Source organism: Acomys russatus, chromosome 29 (genome assembly GCF_903995435.1).
Source record: "Acomys russatus chromosome 29, mAcoRus1.1, whole genome shotgun sequence".
NCBI lineage: Eukaryota > Metazoa > Chordata > Mammalia > Rodentia > Muridae > Acomys > Acomys russatus.
Genome location: NC_067165.1, coordinates 36,487,146 through 36,509,546, shown reverse-complemented (window position 1 = coordinate 36,509,546; position 22,401 = coordinate 36,487,146). Strand labels below are relative to the sequence as shown.

At 51.3% G+C, this 22,401-nt stretch overlaps 1 protein-coding gene and 1 long non-coding RNA gene across 2 annotated transcripts; both read left to right on the top strand.

Annotated features, from left to right (window-relative positions):
* The first annotated feature begins 3,411 nt into the window (after positions 1-3,411).
* Positions 3,412-14,556, top strand: LOC127211404 (uncharacterized). Its single transcript, XR_007833424.1, has 3 exons — positions 3,412-4,010; positions 12,034-12,106; positions 14,507-14,556. It is a non-coding gene; the product is annotated as an uncharacterized LOC127211404 (long non-coding RNA).
* On the top strand, positions 14,551-20,910 carry Tmem51 (transmembrane protein 51). Its single transcript, XM_051171266.1, has 2 exons — positions 14,551-15,035; positions 19,807-20,910. Exons 1-2 carry the CDS (start codon positions 14,695-14,697, stop codon positions 20,213-20,215), a joined length of 750 nt encoding a protein of 249 aa, XP_051027223.1. The 5' UTR covers positions 14,551-14,694; the 3' UTR covers positions 20,216-20,910.
* The last annotated feature ends 1,491 nt before the right edge of the window (positions 20,911-22,401 follow it).

Here is a 22,401-nt window from a genome sequence, read left to right as displayed (position 1 = left end):
AACCCAAAGGAATGAGATTAGGCAAGAGCCCTGAGCCTGCAGTTAATCTCAACCCCTGGCCCTGTGCTGATGTAGCTCAGCGAGGGCAGAGTCCCGGGACACAAGACAGACTTCAGGCAGCCCCGTGAGTGCGCATGAGCCCCAAGATTGAGGGATCATGAGCCTGGAGGCAAAGAGGCCCCAGTCAGCATTCAGTTTGGACCCTTGGCTTGAGGCGGCTGATCTAAGGCCCTGGCGTTCATTTTTCATTATTGCACGTTTTGTTCAAGCCCTCATGCCCCTGTCATCGGCAAACGTCTGCTTCTGCCACTGGCCAGTGCAGTTTGCTGTTCATGGGAGTTGTGGGTAGAAGGTTTTGGGGGGTGGGGTGGGGACTAACTTGCAGAGCATGGATGTGGGGGCACGTGCGGGGCGGGGCAGCCAGATAGGGAGTGGACTCTGGACTCTGGCCCTCTGAGGGTTTGCCGCCAGGCTCTGCTACTTATTAACAAGCTTCTTTGGGCAGAGTAAGGTGGCTCTTGGGGCCTCAGAGTCCACCCCAGTGTTGTGTGGGGGGGTGAGGGCCACAGTGTCTTCATTTAAGCCTGAGGATGAGGGTGACCGCATGGGGCTGGTGACTACATCTGTGCACACTAGCCATTCCAAAGACTTAGAAGATTCGCTTTGGGAACAGAAGCCCCCTCCCTAGTAAAGTGTGTGACCCTTTACTTGTAATGTTTCGTTTTGGTTTGGCTTGGTTTGGTTTTTCAAGACAGGGTTTCTCTGTGTAGCCTTGGCTGTCCTGGACTCACTTTGTAGACCAGGCTGGCCTTGAACTCACAATGGTCCGCCTGCCTCAGCCTCCCGAGTGCTGGGATTAGAGGCGTGCGCCACCGCATCCCGGCCTATACTCTGAAGCACACTATATGCAGTGTAGCAGGAGCCCCGAGGCCATTTGGGCTGGCTGAATAGCACCCCTGCCTCTCCCCGGCGGCCACATCATCATCCCAGAACCACATCTCTGTTAGCCTTCAGCTTGGTGACACAGTGTGTCATCTATAAAGTTTACTCTTGAGAACTGTGCAGTTATTATTATTATTTTTTTTAAGTCTTAAAACCATCACATTATGTTTAAAGTAAGTTTACAATTTTGTGTTGGACCAAATTCATAGCCATCCTGGGGCGAACACGGCTTGTAGGCCATGGCTGGTCATGCCTGTGTGGTGACAGTGCCTTACCCTTGGCTCATCTAGTTGGCTTCGGCAGTCATGGAGTCTTCTTCATAAATGAAAGGGGCGAGGGGCTGGGGAGATGGCTCAGAGGTTAAGAGCACTGTCTGCTCTTTAAGAGGGCCTGAGTTCAATTCCCAGCAACTACATAGAAGGATGGCTCACAACCATACAGAATAAGGTCTGGTGCCCTCTTCTGGCGTGCAGGGGAACAGGCAGGTAAAAACATTGTATACATAATAAACAAATACATCTTAAAAAAAACACACACACACACACACACACACACACACACACACACACACACACACACACACACACGAGGAGGGCAAGCAGGGAAAGCCAGAGTGCCAGGAGTATGCTTGGGAGACAGAGAAAAGAGCGAAAGCCTTGCTTCATATTAGTGATAGCAGGAAGCTGTGAAAAGCTAGACAGTAGGTTTTCATGGGATGGCAGCCCTGCCTCGAGTGTAGGCTTTGATTTAAGTTACCCCTGCCTCAATTGTAGGCTTTGCTTTAAACTGCTACGTTCCTGGATGTCTTTCCTGCCAGCCACAGGACACATCAGACTTTCTCAGTTGGGAAAAATCCTATGAGTGTCCTGTTTTCACTGTGGGGACAACCAGGTCTGTCCCTGATGCAGAACGTCCCTGGACACTCCTGTTGCACTTCTCCTCCTAAGAGATGCTGCCTGTTAATTCTGGAGGGACCCTCGGAGCCTTGAAACATGATAGCTAAGATGAACAGCACTGTGCTCTCTATTCTCTCTTGAGTAGGAAGCAGGGACAGAATAGCAGTTCTCAGAGCACCACCATGCATGTTCCTTCCTGCCTTGAGTGCAGGGACTTTGTGTTGGCTCAACCCATCTGTGAGGAGAAGGTTTACATCACAGTCATTGGCCCAGGCCACTGTGGTAGTCATGGTGAGACTGGGAGGGGAGGGTCAGAGGACACACTTTCTGCGTATTACCGTCCACGGTGTCCACGGGGGGACTGGTACCAGATTTCATACCGGTGATGCTTACAGCACTCCTGTCTTATTTGCACTGAACCTGACACGCCCTGCCATGCACACATTACATCCCCTTGGGATGACTGACCCACCGTGAAGACTGTGTTAATAGTGGCTAAGCCTCCTTCAGGGAACAGTAACAAAGAAAAGCCTGCTGCACAGGCGCAACAGGATCTGCCCCCAACCCTGTGCACTCCTGGGGATTGAACTTGGAGGCTTGTGTGTACTAAGCAAGCACTCTACCCCTGGGCTACATCCTCAGCCCTCTTTTTACTTTTTATTTTGCGACAGGACTTAACTAAGTTGCCTAGGCTGGCTTTGAACTCACCCTGTACCCAAGGGTTGTCTTGAACTTGCCTGCCTCAGCCTCAGTAGGTCTGATTGCAAGCCTGTGTCACCCAGCCCTGCTTACACAGTCCTCTCCTCAACCTCTGCAATGCTCTTCACTTAATGGTTGATTAAAGCCCCAGATTTGGAGAGAGAGAGAGAGTGTGTGTGTGTGTGTGTGAATGTGTGTGCAATACTCTCAGAGGCCAGAAGACAGCATCAGATCTCCTGGTGGTGGAGCTCCAGGTGTCTGTGAGCTGCCCGATGCTGGAAACCCAGCTGGGGTCTGGTCGAGCCTTAATGTTGAGCCATCTCTCCAGCCCTGGGAAGCACTGTTATCGGTTTGAAGATGAGGAAGCCGGAGCCTTAAGAGGCACAGAGAACACCTCCAGTGCAGCGAAGAAAACTCAAGCTTTGTTCCAGAGTCTGTAGCAGTAACTGCCTTCTCTGTTTACCGGCTGTTCGCTTTCCTGAGGCCACCACCTGTGGGACTATAAAACCATTGTACCTTCTCCTCTGGCTTCTGTCCCCAGCGCCCTCCAGCCTCTGTTCCCACATTATCAAGCCCTTTGGCCCCCCCCTTCCTCCAGTTTGCTGGGCTCTCTAGCCCTCACACAGGCCACAGACAGTCACTGCCCAGTCCGCGGGGCTCCTCAGCACTTCTGCAGGTGACCCCGTGCCTCAGGCTCATTAGCCATCATTTAACGTGTCATCGTAGTCTGAGGGGCTCAAGTCTAGGCATGGCCTGGTCCATCCTTCGCTGTGACCAGAGTCCTGGAGACCAAGGTTGTACACTCATCTCTGACAGTGCAGCTTGGGATCGCTTCCAAGCTCACTGGGGTGTTAGAATTGACCCCGACCCTACCCCCAGACACAGGTGTAGGAAGAAGTCTTTGGGGCTTTCTTTGATCCCATTAGGTGAATTTCCTCCCCCCAGATGGCCACCTGCTTCATCAAAGCTACACACTGAGCAGCAGACCGTCTCTTTGGTCGTAATGCCACCCACGCAACCTCCTTTATCCCATCCCGTTGGCCATGTGTGTGCCTGGTGCCTGAGAAGGCCAGAAGAGGCCATGGACCCAGGCTCTTCTCTCTTTGCTCTGTTGCTCGTTACCTCTGCCATCCTTTACCACCCAGTATGGCTGCCTGAGCTCCAGCCATCACATCCACACTACAACCAGGAGGAAAGAGGAAACATATCCTTTTCATTGAAGAATGCTCCCTGAATGGGTGCCCCAGCCTGCTGCTGCTTGGATCTCATTGGCCCGAACCCAGTCATATGAAACAGCTTCCTAGGAGGCTGAGTAATGCTGCCTGTGTTCTGGGAAGCCCTGGGGAGCCGAGGGTCAGTTTTCTTACCGTGGAGGAAGGGGAGAGTAAACATCAGGAGCGCCTCACTGACCCCATGAGAACCCCAGCCAGCGAGCCATGTCACCGTCTCTTCTCCAACCCCGCTGCAACTCAGGTAGGAAAGGGGACAAAATGACCAAGCTCCTCAGCTTCGAGATGAGCCGGGCCGCATAAGCTTCCTGGGTCCTGCTGGGTCCTTCTAGCTGAAGAGGGCCAGGCAGCCAGTGATGCCTCTCGGGCCCCTCTGAGGTTGTTTTCCAGCTCAGGAGTTTCACCAGGCACCTGAGGAGATATGAAGTGTGCAGCACAGCTGCACAAATGACCACAGGGGTCTGGAGAATGGGCCTTGGGTAGCCTAGGCGAGGCCACTGGTCCTGCCTTCCCTGCAGGTCTGTGTCTTGGTATTTCCTATGTAAAACAGCCACTCACAGCTGGACACAGCTGGACTTTCATCCTCTGAATGTGGGGTGTGCAGATGGTACCCTTCCAGGACTGCTAGAAGGGGCAGGAGATGAGGTGGGGAAGACATTGGCCTCAGAGGTTGAGGAGAGAGGTGCTGCGTCAAGGGAGGCAGACCCCTGCTGGGGTGGGTTCTAGCTTGACTGGGTCCTCCAGTCCTCCAGGACCCTGAATGGAGTTGTGTTTGGGAGTGGGGCCTTTGAAGTGGAGACTAAGCTGACATAGAAACCTATGGGCACCCCTCTTCCTTCCACGCAACTAGTGCCCTTATTCAAAGAGGAGAGGCCAATCCAGGCATGGTGGCCCGTGTCTTTGGGAGGTGGAGGGAGGAGGTTCATGAGTTCAAGGTCATCTTCAGCTATATACTGAATTTGAGGCTAGCCTGGGCTCCTTGAGACCCCTGTCACAAACAAAACAAAGTAGGAGCAGAGGACGCAGACACACAGAGAGGGACCACTAAGGAAAGTGACCTGAGAGAAACCAACCCAGTCAGCACCCTGCCTTTGGGGAAATCCCCACATGTGTACCTGGCCATGGTGACCAAGCAGACTAGTCCCAGCCATGACTCTTGCTGCTCACTCAAGCCCTCACCTCAGCCTGCTACCCGGTTTATAATTAAACAACCCTGAACAGGTTACTTAAACCACAGCCAGAAAGGACTAGAGCTGTGGGGACAGAGTGACTCACAGCTGGAAACGATTCAAGGGGAAAGGAATTTTACTTTCTGATCTGGCAAGGGTTTTTGGGAAGGAGCTGTGCTGGGCGTCGGGGAGGCCTTCAATGGATGGGATATAGGCTTCAAATCACCTGTGCCATTCGCTGTGAGGCCTTGAGCAGGTGTCTGAGCTTCTCTGAACTTCAAGCATTTTTTAGAAATCATTCCTGAAAATTCATCATGGAGGTTTGGAAAACATGAACACGATCACGGCTCATAAAAATATGAATCTGGGGCTGGAGAGATGGCTCAGTAGTTAAGAGCACTGCCTGCTCTTCCAAAGGTCTTGAGTTCAATTCCCAGCAACCACATGGTGGGTCACAACCACCTGTAATGTGATCTGACGCCCTCCTTCTGGCCTACAGGTGTACATGCAGGGAGAACATCGTATACATAATAAATAAATAAATATCTTTAAAAGTATGAATCTGTCAGAGGAATGATGAGTTGTTGATAAAAGGAAATGCGTAATGAATAAAAATATAATAGAGACCATATAGAAAGCAAGACAGTGCTTTTCAAACAATAACGAGTAGGTCATAAATGACAAGGAATACCCAGTGCCTGGTGTTGCATAAGCCTGTCAGACACCTGAGTGAGCCCAGTCAGAGTCCCAAGTGAGCAGTTAAAGAGGGAAACCAGCCCGCCAACTGGCTCCCTGTGCATCAGGGCCCGGAAGAGCCTGAGCTGGAGGAAGCAGCTGAGGTCCACTGCTCCAACAGCAAAGACAGGGAAGAGGCTCCACAGGGAGAGTGTTGCGGGAGGCTCTCACTGCCTCCGCCCTGCACAAGAATGTTTTCTGGAAGGTTTTCAAACTGCCTCCATCATAGAACTAAAAACAAACAAACAAACAAAAACCCAAAGTCCAGACATTGGAGGACAAATGTCCCCCAAGTGTGCCCTCAGGTATAGAAATAGCCAAGGACTGCAGAGGGCTGGCTCTGGTAGACAACCTCAGCCAGCCTAGGACCCCTTCTCCCTGTGCCTGAGTTAGGGTCATAACCCCCTCGTGTGCTGGCTCTTTGTTTTCTTTAGTCTCAAGTAGCCCAGGCTGGCCTTGAACTCACTACTCAGCTGAGAAATGACCTTGAATTCCTGGCCCTTCTGCCTCTGTCTCCCCAGTATCTATGCCTGGTCACTATGCTTGGTGTATAGGGAACTGGGGTTCAAATCCAGAGCTCCTTGAATACTAGGCAAGCAATCTACCAACTGACTTGTGCCTGGGGCTCTGAGCCCAAGAAATCAGAGCGGCTATGGATGAGGACCCTTAGTGCTCTTCTCCCTCAAGCCTTTGCCCCATGCAGGAAGGAGTCAGAACACATGTTTTGCCTGGGTCATGGCAGAGCCTGGGTTAAAGTGCAAACCCAGAGGGAGGGCCACTTGCTGGGGCCTGATGCCCAGGCTCAGGAAGGAGTGGCTGCATGAGGTCACCAAGACATCATGTGTCAGGAGGAAGGCGTTATGTGGTGCCCAGTGACACTGACTGCTGTGGAATGGAAGGTCATGTGGTGGCAGGTATAGGACACGCCCATAGCCACATTCTATGGCTCTCAGGAGAAATTCCCCCAAAGGTGCCAACTGAACCCACATTCTCTTTTGGTTCCCAGAGTTCAGCAGTCTAAGTTAGTGTCAACTGTTTACATCAACCAGTTGGGCAGGCTCTTTTCTCAGGCTCAGAGTAGAACCAGTTTCTTTACTTTTTCTTGCTTCTAGAAGCTTCCTGCACCCCTCGGTGTGCCTCCCTCACATAATACCACCCTCTTAGATGTCACTTCCTCCTTTGACCTCTTCACCTCTGTCATATAAAGGCATGTGTAAATTGGTTGGACTCACCTGGCTTGTCTAGAGATCCTTGGCTCAATCACGCCTGAAAAGTGCTTTGGCCACATAAGGTCCCAGTCTGGGGTCCCACAGATTGCTGGGGATGTGGCTCAGTTGGTAGAGTCCTTGCCTAACATGCATGAAGCTCTAGGTTCGATCCCCAGCACCACATAAACCGGACATGGTGGTACATACCTGAAACCCTGACACTCCATAGGTGAGGACAGGAAGATCAGGAGTTCAAGGTCATCCTTGGTCATGTAGAAAGTTGGAGGCCAGTTTGGGCTGCGTAGAAAATAAAGAGAAAGCCAGGCGTGGTGACGCACACCTTTAATCCCGGCATTCAGGAGGCAGAGGCAGGCAGGGCGCTGTGAGTTCGAGGTCAACCTGGTCAATAAAGTGAGTCTAGGACAGCCAAGATAACATAGAAAGACCCTGTGTCGAAAAAAAAACAAAAAAACAAAAAAAAAACCCAACAACAAACAAACAAACAAACAAAAAAAAAAAAAAAGAAAGAGAAGAAGAAAAACATCCTATTACTATCTTGGAGGGTCATTGTCTGGGCTACCATGTGTCACCTCCCAAACTCTAAGGAATATAGTAGTGAGTGGTGCAGCCACCAGTTGAGACACACCCAGATCCCCCTGCCTGTCATAACATGGCCTCCATTAGGGCTGCCCTCTTCTCTCCTGGGCCTCTCTGAGGTGGACAGATAGATAGTCTAGATCTTATAAGACCCCCCTCCTGCCATCCTCTGCTCCTCTGAGTGACATGACTTCGGGGAAGGCCCCTGAGGAGATGCAGGTGCTCTCTGTAGCCGCCACATGCCCAGGACAGACACTCTCAGCAGGAGTCTCCCCAGGTGGACAGGATGTGTGGACAGTTAAACAGACCATGTGACCTCCCTCCCGGTGGTCCCTGTCCTTCACCTCCCCAGACCTGGCCAATGACTCAGAAAATGTCACTCCTGTTCATGGGGACATGTCTGCCTCATCTCCAGATATCCAAGAGTCCTTGGAGGTAGGCCTCTGATCTGTCTGCTCTCTGTTTCTCCCTGTGAGTGGAAGCCCAGGCTTTTGCCCCCAGGAGTGAGGAGGTCTGTGGACAGGGTTGTAGCTCCTTAGGGAGGAGGAGGCCCACACAAGCTGCTCAGCCTCTGTGAGTGAGCCCAATGCCGTCCTCCATTTATGAGGAGAGTGGGGACAGCGCCTCCTTTAAGCTCATGGTTGGGTGACAGACTCGGCTGCTCAGAGCAGGTGGCACTCTCCACAGCTGGGGCAGGAGCTCAGAGCCAACCTGGCCATGGCATTCACCCATCTTTGCCAGGGCGGCAGGCCAGCCGTGGCTCATCTCAGAGAGGCTGATGGACTCAACCAGAGTTGGAGTCATTTGGAGTGTCCAGTAGAAAAGTCTGGCCACTACCCTGTGTCCATGGGCTCTGTCCCCATGGAGGAAGACAAGCCACCGGAGTAATGGTTTGTAGGGAACACAGAATGCTCCTGGGACTTAAGGGCTGGGTCCCTGGTGCCAGTCTTGTCTGTAGGGCCATACATCAGCCATTTGCTGAGAGCAAAGCTTGAGACAAACTCCCATGGGAGACATGGGTTCCTGAACCTGCCTCCTGTGGCCAGCACCCCGAGGACTGCAAATGGAGCTGACCTCTTTAACGAGTTAGTGAGGGACCTAGTGATGCTGGCTCATGAAGTCCACCAGTGCCTTGTGCCAGGAGCCTGCAAGAGGAACTATGTCTCTTCTGGGCAAGCCTGGTGCATTCTGGGATATGCTCGCTTTTCTGTTCTCTGGAATCAGGCAGATTGTTCCTCCCCGGGACTGCCCCATCTCCTAGCTCAGATTCCATCACAGAAACTTAAACAGCTCAAGATGCTGCAGGGCTGGTTTTTCGTCTTCTCTCTGCTCATCTACCATTCTTTTTAGAGATGCTACCTGGGGTGAAAATCACAAGTCATTGAAGGAAGCATACTTCACCCCTAGCCCTGTACTGGCTGTGTGACTTTGGAAAAGTTGCTTTGCTTCTCTGGACCTGAGCATTTTTCATTATAAAAACCAAAGTGCTAAGGAGGGTGCGGTGGGGCACGCCTTTAATCCCAGCACTCAGGAGGCAGAGGCAGGTGGATCACTGTGAGTTCGAGGCCAGCCTGGTCTACAAAGGGAGTCCAGGACAGCCAAGGATACACATAGCCAAGGAAACCCTGTCTCAAAAACCAAACCAAAACCAAAACCAACCAACCAAACAAACCCAAAATGGTAACTATCAAATGGTTGCCGTGGTTTGAGTATATTTTGAACATAGTCCTTGAAGGTTCTTATGTTAGAAACTGGTTACCCAATGCGGCAGCCTTGAGCCCATTGGCTCCCAAGAGATGCCTAGGGTTTATTTATAAGCAAGTCACTGGGAAAGGACCCGTGGTTCTCACAGGAGCCAATCTGGAACTTACAGTGATCTTCATGCCTCAGTTTCCCAAAGTGCTTGGGTGCCAGGGCAAGAATCTTGCTGTCACTTACCCACGAGCTTTCCCCCTATTAGGGATTTGCTGGTTGTTCTGGTGGGCTGTGGACAAATGTTACGTGCCTGTGCTTCCCCTGGACCAAATCACATAGAATGGGCCCAAGAATCGTTTAAATATAAGTCATCTAAGTCAAAGAAACCTTGACCCACCCCTCTCTGTGCTTCTGTGGTGACAGACTGCAGAACCTGTCTGCCTAGCCCAAGGAGTGGCCCTGGGGACTCAGCCATTGACTCAGGACACAGAGGGTGGCTTCAGAGTCAGCCCGATTTGGTTGTGAATCTTGACTCAATTGCTTACTGGTTGTGTGGCCTAGGCCAGAGGCTCTGGGATGGCACGGCTCATCGTAACTTCAGGTGGCCGGAAATGCTGAGTGAGCACCCGTGGGTGCCCAACTCGCACTTGAGCTGGTAGTGCCATGGGTGTCTCTAAGACTGCCAACCAGTCTCTTCCTCACAGACTGCTCCCCTGGCTTTCTAGTGCCCACCTAGCTGTCCTCTGGCACAGCAGCTCTCCTTCCCTCTCTCTCCTCAGTTTTCCCAGGTGCCTATCCAAGCGACCTCCTCTGCCGTGCCATTGAAACAGGCACCTGACACCTTAGGCCTTAGTCCTTGGAGATGGTGGCCCAAAATTCCCTGACAGGTAGGACCCCTCACCCCCAAGAGCAGCAGCAGCTCAGAGGATTTCTTTCACTCCCACCAGGTGACACTGGGCCTTGGCGACAAAAGTGATTGTGGGTTGAGCTTGGCAGGTCCGGCTAGAACTCTTCGGTGGTGTCAGTGTAGCAGAGCCTGTGTCCCTGGAGCGAGATCCCTTTCCCAATTGTGCAGCTCGGCAGGCAGTGTGTATTGTCGGGCAGTGGCCACCTTGATCTGGCAAGCCCTTTCTGTCAGCAAAGCTGATGGCGGCACCACGGAGCCTCCTGAGGATAGAGCTCGCCTCCTAGATCCTATGCTGCAGAGCAGCCCAGCCAGGCCCAAGAGACCAGCTGGGGCCGTCTGCCCCGCTGCAGCTTTCTAGGCCTGTTGTTTTAAATTCACAGTGCTGAGGCACGGGGTATAGCAGTGGCTCTCAACCTGAGGGCCAGCCTGCAACCCCTCTTTGGTGTCACTTTTCAGATATTTACATTACGATTTGTAACAGTAGCCAGATTATAGTTATAAAGTCGCAACGAAATAATTTTATGGTGGGGGGGGGGAACTACAACATGAAGAACCGTATTAAAGGGTCGCAGCACCAGGAAGGTTGAGAACCCATGAGGTATAAGGAGGCAGAGGCCCTTACCCCTGAGCCACCTGCCAGGCTTTCCTATCTGGATTCATTTCACTCTTTGTCTTGAAGTTGTAGTCCACGGAGACTGGCTCCGGCTGAGAACGCACAGCCGTGACCCAATCTGGCTGCAGCCAGGCAGAGGGAGCACTCTGGTATCGGAGCAGAGAGTTTTTCCCTCAGCTGGGAGGCTGATTTCTCCTGGGGAGGACCAGAGAGCTGGACTGCTGCAACCTCGGGCCCTCCAGGGAGTGTGATAAGATCACCTTCCCAGGCCCCAGTGGCAAGCACCATCCTGGTTACCAGGGGGGATATCATTTGCATATGAGAACAAGACATGGGTACCTGGTGACCCCTGAGCTAGACTTTAGGGATCCTTTCCTGACTGTGGCCATCTGGGCCTGGAGTTCCCCTCATCAACAGAGATACAGGCTCAACATTTAAACCTGTGGGCATTCGTTTGCTCAGTCTGCAGGTATGTATAAGGGGCCTGTTACATTCCTGGCGTTGTGTGTGTGCGCGCGCTGGGAGCCAGGCAGATAAAAGCTGCCTTTCTGGAAGTTGAGATTCCAGGGATGTGGTGAGTAAGGGAGCCAAAGAGAGTCAAAACAAGACTGAGATGATGGCATCCGTCCACAAGGAGCACTATCATCTGGAAATGGTCACATCCAGGTGGCCTGTCATCCCTCTTGGGCGCTGCCTTTAGTGGTTTCGCTATGGTGCTCATCTGTCCCCCAATACAGTGACCTGGAGGGGATTCCATTTTCTTCTTTGGAGTTGTGGCTAGCATGCAGAAGACCGTGGAAGGGCTGGGGATCAGTGTCCCTGGATTGCCAGCATTGTGCAGACCAGCGTAGTTACATAGAGCATTGATTCTGTGTGTGTGTGTGTGTGTGTGTGTGTGTGTGTGTGTGTGTGTAGGTGTGCTCCTGCGTGCAATTGTCCATGCCTGTGTATATGGTGCGAAGACCAGCAGAGGATATCACAGATCCTGCTCTACCACTCTCTACCTTATCCCCTTGAAACACTGTCTCTCCCACTGAACCTGGAGCCACGCGTGCCATCAGTGAGCCCCCATGACCCCGCTGTCTCCATCTCCCACAGTCCTAGAGTTACAGGCACGCATGGCTGTGCCTGGCCTTTTACCTGAATCCTTGGGATTTGAACTCAGGTCCTCATGCTTGTACAGCAAGCCCTTTAGTGAATGGCCCATCTCCCCAGGCCCCTTGAATTCTTCTGGTATCCTTTCTTATAGAGGCCCACTTCAGGCTCCCAACCTCCAAAACAGGTGTCTCTCACCATGGGTATCTCACAGCCTCCTTAGAATGCCTTGTTTCTTGTTTTTGCAGGTGGATCCTTAATTGAAGGTTTTAGCATGACAGCTGTGTACCAGCCTTCTCAGAGCCTCCCCAGTAGCCCCAGGTAGGTGAACCCTCTCCCCCATGCCAACAGTGCATTAAAAAAAACCCCAGACACAGCGTCATTCCTGTGTCGCCAGACTGCCTCGTATGTGAACAGTGATGGGCAGGTTCAGCTCCTGGGTCCAGAGAGCAGTGTGGCCAAGCCGAACATCCCTCTCTGGCCCCGACCTTGGCTTGCTACTTGTTAAGGACATGCTGGAGGCTGTGGGGCCCAAATCGTCTAAGCATAAAATTAGCTTCTGTGGTATATTCAGCAAGGGAAAGCAAACTGGGCTAAATATACCACAGGGCCATGAGTGGTCAACAAGCCAGATATAACACAAACAGCAGACCAGTGGGAACCTGATTTTCCCAGTCCCGGGGGCCCACGGGTCAGAGACCATTGGGGTCCGAAAGCTGCTGCCACTAGACTCACAACCCTGCTAGGGGGTGTAACTCAGACAGTTGAGTGTTGGCCCAGCATGCGTGAGGCCTGGCTTCCCTCCACCTCCCCCATCCCAGCACCACAGAAACCAGATAAGGGGCTACACGCCTGTGACCCCAACACGTGAGAAGTGGCGACAGGAGGATCGGAAGTTCAAGGTCATCCTGGGCTGCATAATAATTGCAAGGCCAGTGTGGGCCACACGAGATCTTGTCTCAAAAAAACAAAACAACAAAAAAAGCACCATGTATGTAGGATAAGCTGGGCCCCCCCCCCCCGTCCTACTGCAGCAGTCTATGCTCTGTATACCAAGAACACACACTTTCCACATGCCTATGTTCCTATGGCACACACCATGCGCTCATACAGCATATAGCATGTGTTCATATGAGATACACAGCATGTACTCTTACACCACATGCACATGTAAACATGCATGTGAATTCACACACACACACACCCCTGGTCATGCATACACATACATGCATGTGTGCCTGTATGTACATAGCCGTGTACACACACACACACACACACACACACACACACACACACACACGCCTATGCCCATACACACAACTGTGAATTCTGCATGCGGGCCTTTCATACAAATGAAAGTTCCCTTTGAAGCTACCAGAAGGCCAGAAAGCTCACAGCTTTCCTCCATTTCCGGTCGTTCCTTGTCTGCTGCCGGAGTGTCCTTTCCTTCCTTTGCCCAGGCGTCCACAGCATCTCCCATGCAGCTCTCAGGTAGCCAGATGCACCAGAAATATTTACTGGGTGGAAAAAAAGAAGGTTCAGACTTCAAGCTGAGAGAGGATGTTGTCCCAGATATTTTTAGAGTAATTTTTAACAAAGCGGAGAGTTTCAGATGACGGTGAAAGTTTAACAAGAAAACATCTCCGAGGCATCACATTTCAAACTCCCTGATCAGCTGTGCTTTCAGAAAGGCTGGAAAGAATGCAGAGAGTTGAAAACAGGGCCTGTCCATCCCAGCGCCCGGCTGGGCGACCTTGCTCGGCAACATTTCCTGCCCACCCCTGACTGAGGGCTGGGCGGATTGGGGCCGTGCCCTCTTGCATGTGCTCCACATCTATTCTAAACTACAGCTTCAATGCCTTGCCTCTAGGCTCCCTCAGTCACCGAAGGTTCTGGAATCCCAGATCCCACAAGATGGGTCTTTGATCATTGGACAAGGGGTTTGTTTGTTTGTTTGGTTGGTTGATTTGGCTTTGGGTTCTTCTGGACTTCTGCCTCCTTTAGGAGGTGGGGGAGATGGGACTGAGGCAAAACTTGTCTTTCTGGGCAGCCCTACAGTCTCCATCCATTTCACTTGTCATGAACACAACACAGTGGAGACCCTGCTGTGTGGACAATGAAGAGACCACTAGAAGACAGGCCCAACATAGTAGCTAGGGGGGTATCCATAAACACCCAAAAGGCAGTAACTTGGTAACTGCAGAGGTGCTGGGAGTGGGTGTGCAGACCAAGGTGGCGAGGCCAAGTGCTAAGGAGGCCAAGTAGGACATACGCATGAGGCATTTTCTCCTCCCAAGACAATAGGGAGCCGGAGAGGGTTGTATCGTGACCCCAACAGGCTGACTATATGGGTCTCCTCATTAATGGCTGCATCCCCCCCCCCCCCCCCCCCGCCCAGGTGACTGCAATCCAACTGACCATGGCCCAACAATGCTCCCCACCCGAACCCCAGCTCTCCTATGAGGGCTGAGATCAGACCATACTTCATTAAACTTCACAGCATGTTTCAGCTGCTCTGAGCCCTGACCTCGGTGGCCTCCTGCAGGGACAGATCTAGTTTTCCCTTTTAGCATAGGGATGGTGGCTGGGACATCTGGAATGTATTAGAGGTAAAGGCTAGGGTGGAGCCTGGTAGCTCAGCCCTGCCTGGTACCTCCTTCACAGGGAACCTCCCCTCCCCAAATCTGAGCTGATAATTTCCCATTCTTTCTCTTCTTTCAGACCTTTCATCTGTTCGGTCCAGCCTGGATGCCCAGCATTTGAGAAGAGCCATCGCTTGAGAGTCTGCTAATGACTTTTTACTGTGGCATAGAAGAGTCTCTTTGTGGCCCGGAAGGAGCATCTGTTGCCACTACTGCTTTTTAATTGATCTTCGCTCTTTGAGCCAGGTCTTGCCCCTTGCTGCTGCCATGATGGCCCAGTCCAAGGCCAACGGCTCGCACTACGCACTGACGGCCATCGGCCTGGGGATGCTGGTCCTTGGGGTCATCATGGCCATGTGGAACCTGGTCCCTGGTTTCAGCCCTGCAGATAAACCATCGACTCAGGTTAACAAGACAGAGGGAGGAGGTAGCATCCTCAAGAGCAAGACTTTTTCGGTGGCCTACGTGTTGGTCGGGGCTGGCGTGATGCTGTTGCTGCTGTCCATCTGCCTAAGTATCCGGGACAAGAGGAAGCTGCGGCAGAGCGAGGAGCTGGCCCGCATTCAGCAGGAGACAGGAGCTGTACCCTCCACCCAGGAGGAAGACAGGTGAGACTCGGTGACTGCTCCCTCCAGCCTAGGGTAGGGACATACTTACACACAGGCTCACTGAGAGAATACTACAAGTCTGTATTTCCATGCTCCTCCAGAAAGGGGCCTCAAACTATTTTACAAATACCTCTGTGCTTACTTAGATGCAGGCTTTCCAAATCCTGTGGCTGAGGTGGATTATAAAGTATACCACAGAAACTGGTCGGGTCTTGGGGGATCAGGGCTCTAGATTGCTGGTTTGTCTCTCTGTCCCAGATGCTGTGTGTGTGTGTGTGTGTGTGTGTGTGTGTGTGTGTGTGTACACTTTGATTTTAAAAGTTCAAGGCACATTTTTCACTTGGCCCCAAAATATCACAAACATATTTAAATGATAGATGGTAGATGGGGGATATGTAATAAAAGTTGGCATCCTTTTTAAGGTTCATTTCTGTTGCTGTGATCAAAAAAACACTGTGACAAAAGCAACCTAAGGGAGAAACGATTTAGTTAGTTCACAATTCCAGGTCACTGTCTATCGTTTTGGGGGAGTCAAGAAGGCCCCACCACACTGTCAAGAACAGAGAGCAGTGATTTAATATGTGTAGTCTAGCACTCAGCTCTGTCTTTTTTTTTTTTTTTTCTTTTTCATCTAGTCTCAGCCCCATCCATGCAATGCTACCGCCCACATTCAGGAGTGTATCTTCCCACCTCCATTGACACAATAAAGGTAGTCGTCCCCACCCCCCTCTACTCTACCTGCACACGCAGACACAGGCATTCTCAGAGGCTTGGCTCCCAGGTGACTCCAAATCAGTAGTTCTCAACTTGTGGGTTGCGACCCCTTTGGCAAACCTCTGCCTTCAAAAATATTTGCATTCCGATTCGTAACAGGAGCAAAATTGCAGTCATAAAGTACCAACAAAAAATAATTTTATCGGGCTGGAGAGATGGCTCAGTGGTTAAGAGCACTGGTTGCTCTTCCAGAGATCCTGAGTTCAATTCCCAGCAACCACATGGTGGCTCACAACCATCTATAATGGGATCTGATGCCCTCTTTTGTAATGCAGATGTACAGGAAGACAGAACATAAATAAACAAATCTTTAAAAACCATAATTTTATGGTTGCAGGGGTTCACCACAGCATGAGGAACTGCACTAAAGGGTAGCAGCATTAGGAAGGTTGAGAACCACTGCTGTAGATTGTGTCAAACTGACAAGTATAGGCAGTCAGCACAGTGCCTGGACTATATGTTCTGACCAAACACAGGAGTCAGCCTAAGGAAGGAAGGGCCTTTGTTCTGGCTCTCAGTTTGAGGCTAGGGTCCTTTGTGGAGTCAAAGGTGTGGCCGCAGGAGCTCGGGTGGCTGGTGATATTAAGTGTGAACTCAGAAAGCAGAAAGCGATAAATGCTGATGTTCAGTTCACTTCCCCCCCCCCACCCCCATCCACACCAGCCCATGGAAATTGTCCACATTGTCAGGGTGGGTCTTCCCTACCCTGTCAAACTTCTCTGGAAACACCCTTGGCTTCAACCTGCATGGCTTTGGGCTTGATGGGGTCACAGGGAATGAAGGAATAACACACTAAAGCTGGCATTGGGTGGGCCTTGTACACGCAGATGGAGAGGCCACACCAACAGCCAGGAAATTCATCACATTAAGGGGGGTCTCTGTAGGTGAGTAGCCTTAGGCCACAGACAGTACTTTCTGCTCCTACTGGTCGACCCTAGATCAGGAAGGCCTTGCTACTCCTATGAGTCTGGGACATTGGCATTCTTTTGTTGTTGTTGTTTTTGTTTTTTCGAGAAGGGTTTCTCTGTGTAGCCTTGTCTGTTCTGGACTCACTTTGTAGACCAGGCTGGCCTTGAACTCACAGCGATCTACCTGCCTCTGCTTCCAGAGTGCTGGGATTAAAGGCGTGCGCCACCATGCCCACCTGACATTGGCATTCTTGACATGGCCTTGCTCATGTCAACAATACACACTTACTCAGGGCTTCGTCTACTCCCAAGATCCCTCACAGACATCCCAGAGATGTGTCTCTTAGGTGATCCCAACCCTCAAGATGACAATGAAGAGGACCCCCCTCCCCACATCGTAAAAGAACCCTTGTGAATAAAACAAGAGACCAACATACTAATCAGAAAATAGACAAAAGTTATATGATTTTATTATATATATTAATCCTGTGATTAAAAGCCCCCTGTCTCACCTATGTTAGCCACGACAGGCAGTCTTTGGCATCAGAGGACAGTGGGCTATGGACATTATGGGGCCAGCAAATTGGTTGAGTGGGTAAAGGAGCCTGCCACCAAGCCTAAAAACCTAACTTTGATCCCTGGAGCCCATATGAGCGTCGTCTCTGACCTCCATACGTGTACCATGACACAGCACTTGGGTGTGAGTGCACAAATGAAAGAAGGGAGCTAGGAAGGAAGGAAGGAAGGAAGGAAATTAAAACAGGAGACCTACTTAGGAACAACTTCATTATTCATCAGTCAAGTGGCCTCGGGACATAGCTGTCCTTGCAGTTCTCCTAACCACAGCTGGCCTGTGTGACATGACCTTTGGGAAGGTGTCAGCATGCCCCACACCGTGGGTGGGCTGGAGAGGGACTGCAGCGGACAGTCAGGTGGCCACAGTACTCACCGTGGTTGCCTCGGGTGGAAGGATTAAGGGTTTGGTTTAGGGAAACCCTCTACTGGGAGGGTTTGCAAAGTTTTTGTTTTCCTCCAGGGGGTTTTGTTTTATGTCAGAAATACTGCTGTCATTTTCTCTTTCTTTTTACCCCCCTCTTGGGTTTTTTGTTGTTGTTGTTCTGTTTGTTTATTTGTTTGTTTGTTTTTTGAGACACTGCTTAGCCCTGGCTAGCCTGGAACTTGCTATGTAGACCAGGCTGGCCTCAAACTCACTGAGTTCCACTTGCCTCTTCCTCCCCAGCATGAGGCTTAAATCATACCGTGGCCTGATTTTTTTAACCATAAACATATGCATGCAGGCTAGGCATGTACCACAGTGGCAGAGCACTTGTCTAGCATGAGTGAGGCTCTAGGTCCCATCCCCACTACAGAAAAAAATGAAAATATATAAGATAATATTTGCTGTATTAGTGTTAGTCCAAAGAAACAGAGCTAGCTATCTGCTGCTGAATGACAGGAAGGCATTCCAAGAAATGTGGGGTCGATGCCTTGTACAAACTGAGACAGCTACACTGCCACTAGGTGACACGGCCTGTAAGACCAGCACTCCGTGTGCTGTCTCCTATTGAGCCAAGTGTGATAACGTAAGGCGAGCATGGCCGGATCTGTGACTAAGAAAAGGGAAGTCTGGAGTATATGGCTCAATAGGTAGAGTACTTGCCTAACATGCCTGAGGCCCTGGGTTCGACCCCAGCACCACATAAACTGGTGGTATACAGCTGCAATCCCAGTACTCTGGAGGGCAGAGGCAAGAGGATCGAAGCTCAAAGTCATTCTCTACTTCGTGGGGAGTTCAAAGCTAACTCAGACCACTTGAGGCCTACTATAAGGAGTTAGATCATGGATTTATAGAGGTCAGGAAGTCTCCTCATCCTGCCTGCAAGATGGAAGGCAGGGAGGCTTCCCAGAGGTGCCAATCAGCCTTACGTCAAGACCCTGAGATCCAGGGGAGCCCTTGCAGACCATACCCTATCCAGGGCATGAGAGGACGTGAGCTACCCCAGGGAGTGGGTCAGAACAAGGGCAGAATTCCTCCCAGCCTCCTTTGTTCTATTGAGGCCCACCCATTGTGCGTGGGATGAGGCCTGAGACCTTGGGGGAGGGCATTTTCTGGGATTCAGATGTGCGTCTCATCTGGGAAGGTCATGATGCAGATTTAGCCAGCACACACACATTTAGTCTAGGAAACGTGGGAAATATGGAAGAGAGGTTACCCACAATTCCCTACGCCTGCCTCTCAGGCACAGGTGAGTTCCTTGAAGTCGGGGGGGGGGGGCGCCACTAAGAAGTAAAGAATAATGTGAGGGAGGTGCAAATGTTGTTGCTCTGGTGTTCCTCCTCTATTAGGGGACAGCCATGTTGGTTAGCATCCACAGCTGTTTCAAGCACCACACCTTTGGCCTGAGGACTCAGCTGGGTGTTGGGGTAAATTCTGCCCAGTGTGTTATGAAGTGTGAAAAGACTTAACAGCCAAGTTCACGCCCAAACAACTACCAGTTGTGATAGTTCAGTAAGGCGCTCGCCTCCTGACCTCCCATTTCTCTGAATCTGTGACCTTTGTATTAGTCACATTTGTCAAACACCTAACAAAAGCAGTTTAAGGAAAGAAGGGTTTGTTTGGGCTCAGAGTTGAGGGCACAGTCCATCCTAGCCGGGAAGAGCTATGGTGGCGGGGAGCGTGAGGCAGCTGATCACGTGGCACGCATCCGCAGTCAGGAAGCAGGACGAGGTGGGTACTGGTACTCAACTCAGTTTCTCCTTTTTACTCAGTTCAGGACCTCAGCCCCTGGGATGCACCACCTCCATTTAGAATGAGTCTGCCCACGTCAATTGACAATCTTAACTATTACAGCCTTGATGTATTTGTTCCCCATCTGTAAAATGGGCATAATAAAGGCCCTTTCTTATAGTGCCCATTGGAAATGGGAAACAGGTTCCTCTATGCTAAAATACTTACTGATTACGTCTAGAACCCACATGTGGTTTGCAGAGTTGGTATGTGTGGAGCTAGTACTCACATGCAACCCTGAGTGCACCTTCTGTGGACTTCCGGTGACGTGTATGCTGACACTCTGTTTGTCATCCTGCAGCCAGGAGGAGGAGGAGGAGGCCTCCTCACGGTACTACGTACCCAGCTACGAGGAAGTGATGAACACGGGCTACTCAGAAACCAGGGAACAAGAGCAGAACCCGAGGCTAAGCATTTCTCTCCCCTCCTATGAGTCGCTAACGGGGCTTGACGAAACGACCCCCACAAGCACCAGGGCAGAGGCGGAGACCAGTCCAGGACATGCTCCCGACAGGCAAAACTCCAAGCTGGCCAAACGCCTGAAGCCGCTCAAAGTTCGAAGGATTAAATCCGAGAAGCTTCACCTCAAAGACTTCAGGATCAATCTCCCGGACAAGAACGTTCCTCCTCCCTCTATCGAGCCTTTAACTCCTCCGCCTCAGTATGATGAGGTCCAGGCGAAGGCACCCGATGCCCGGCCACCCGACTGAAAGACCCTTCTGCCTTCACTCCCTCCTGTCTCACCCTCCACACCAACAGACTGCTCCGAAGCCACTTCAGCCCCAGACGAGGGGTCAAGGCACACTTAGCCACTGTGATGGGGATTCTGGGTAGAGGGAGTCACTAAGGACGATTCACGGAGCTTCACAGCGCAGGCGCATCAGGTGGATGCTGGGAGCTTGTGATGCTCCGGAGCACAGCAAGGCAGTGTGGCCTTGGCATCCCCTCCATCTTCCTTCCCACCTCGGGATGATTGGCCACACACTCCTCTCCCGAGCTGGCATAGGATCCCTGGTGACTGTGTTTAGACGGAGGTTGTCTGCTTTCGCTTCCACTACAGTTGCTGTGTTTCGAGAAGAAACCAAGTTTTGTGCTTGCTTTCTTCACTGCAGCCTTGAGCCAGTGGAAAACATGGCTCAGCTTTGGCCAAAAGGGCACGAGACTGTCTTGTGAATAAAACGATGCCCGTGTGGGGGTGAGCTGTCGGGGGAGGTCCCCAGGGGCCACTGGTGCTGTTGGTTCTTTGAGGGTCTAAGGCCTGATGACCTTCAGCGGGTGACACATGAGGTGACTGTCTGATTCTGTACACTGGTCTCCTGTGGGTAACAAAAGGCAAGAGGGGAAAGGAAAAAAAAAAAAGCCGCCATTCCGTGTCTTCTCAAACGCCACGTGACTGGGTATTTTATAATAAAATGTTTTTATATGTATCACACCTGACCATTGAGTCATTTTAGCAGGAAGCTGTCGTCAACGTGTACACTAAATTTGCAGGGAGCTGGGCTCCAAGCACCAGCTGTGTTATCCCATGTCACCTGTACTCAAGCCTGGTGTCCATGTTATTGTGCGGCTTAGCTCACCGGCGTGGGTCCATATTGCATCACTAACAAGTAGTTCTGATCTCAGACTGTCTGGCTCCAGAATCTGAGAGCTTTCTCTCTCTCTCTCTCTCTCTCTCTCTCTCTCTCTCTCTCTCTCTCTCTGCCAAGTAACTTGGGAAAAGACCATTTATCTGACCACTCAGAAGGAGAACTGAGGCTGCCCTTGGCAACCCACAGGCCACATAGAAGGCCCTGGAAATTTAGAGCAGCACCCCTCCCCGACCCCAAGCAACCCAGGAAGAGGCTGAACCTGTCATCTTCCCTCTCCCAGAACTGCCTGGAGGTAGATATGTCCCCTCTGGGAGGAGACAGGGTCTACCGTGCAGTACATACCACTGTGAAACACCCGAGGGACCGCAGAGGAAGGAAACAGACACCAGGATCCAGATCTTGGCCTTGGAGGAAAGCTTGGGGGAGACCTGAGTCCAAAGGCCTCTTTCTGTCATTGGTAGTATGGAGCAGCCTGAGGGGAGCCCCTGGCTCCCTGGAGTCTGTGGAAGAGAAGCTGCTCCGCCTCTCAATGTTTGGTTTCGCAATAAGCTCCAAGAAGATACAAGACAAATTACAGGCTTAGCCCCAAGCAAGATAGGTTGACACTAAAAGGTAAAAGTCAGTGCAAAGAGCTAAGCAGGGGATCTGGCTCAGAGGGAAGAGGGCTTCCTTCCCACACAGGAAGCCATGAGTTCGATCCCCAGCACCACATAAACTATTGGTTTTTGTTTTTTAAATGTTTTAAAAGAAGGAGTTGAGGAAGACTAAACAGATAAGTGCAAAAGAAAAGCCCATGTCCTTTCCCATTGCTTCTTGTCACTTTTTTCTTTGGGGTGCTAAGGATCTAACTCACCCACCGCCCCTGGCACAGCCAGACAAGGCTGTTCCTCTGAGGCCCGAGCCCAGCCTCAGCCCTTTTCCTGTCACAGTTTTGTTCTTAAGGCAAATAGAAGATAAGGCAGAGATCAGGGAGGAGAAACACAGAAAAAGTCACCCAGGTGTTCATGGGCCTTAAGTGGCCCCAGGACTGTGGAACTGCGGGGGTGGGGTGGGGGAATCTGATCCAAGGCTCCTTACTACCGCATTGCACACTCTCCCCGAGCCATGAGAGGAGGAACCCCAACAGCCTTGTGGTTGTCAAGTGACCTCCATATTTTCAGGTCACAGTGACCTTGAGAAAACCAATGAGGAGCTGAGCTGGGTGTGACTCCTTCCCTTTAGGAATTTGGTCCTGCACTGTGAGAGTGGAGAACACACCAGCTGGAGCCGAGCACCAACACACACACACACACACACACACACACACA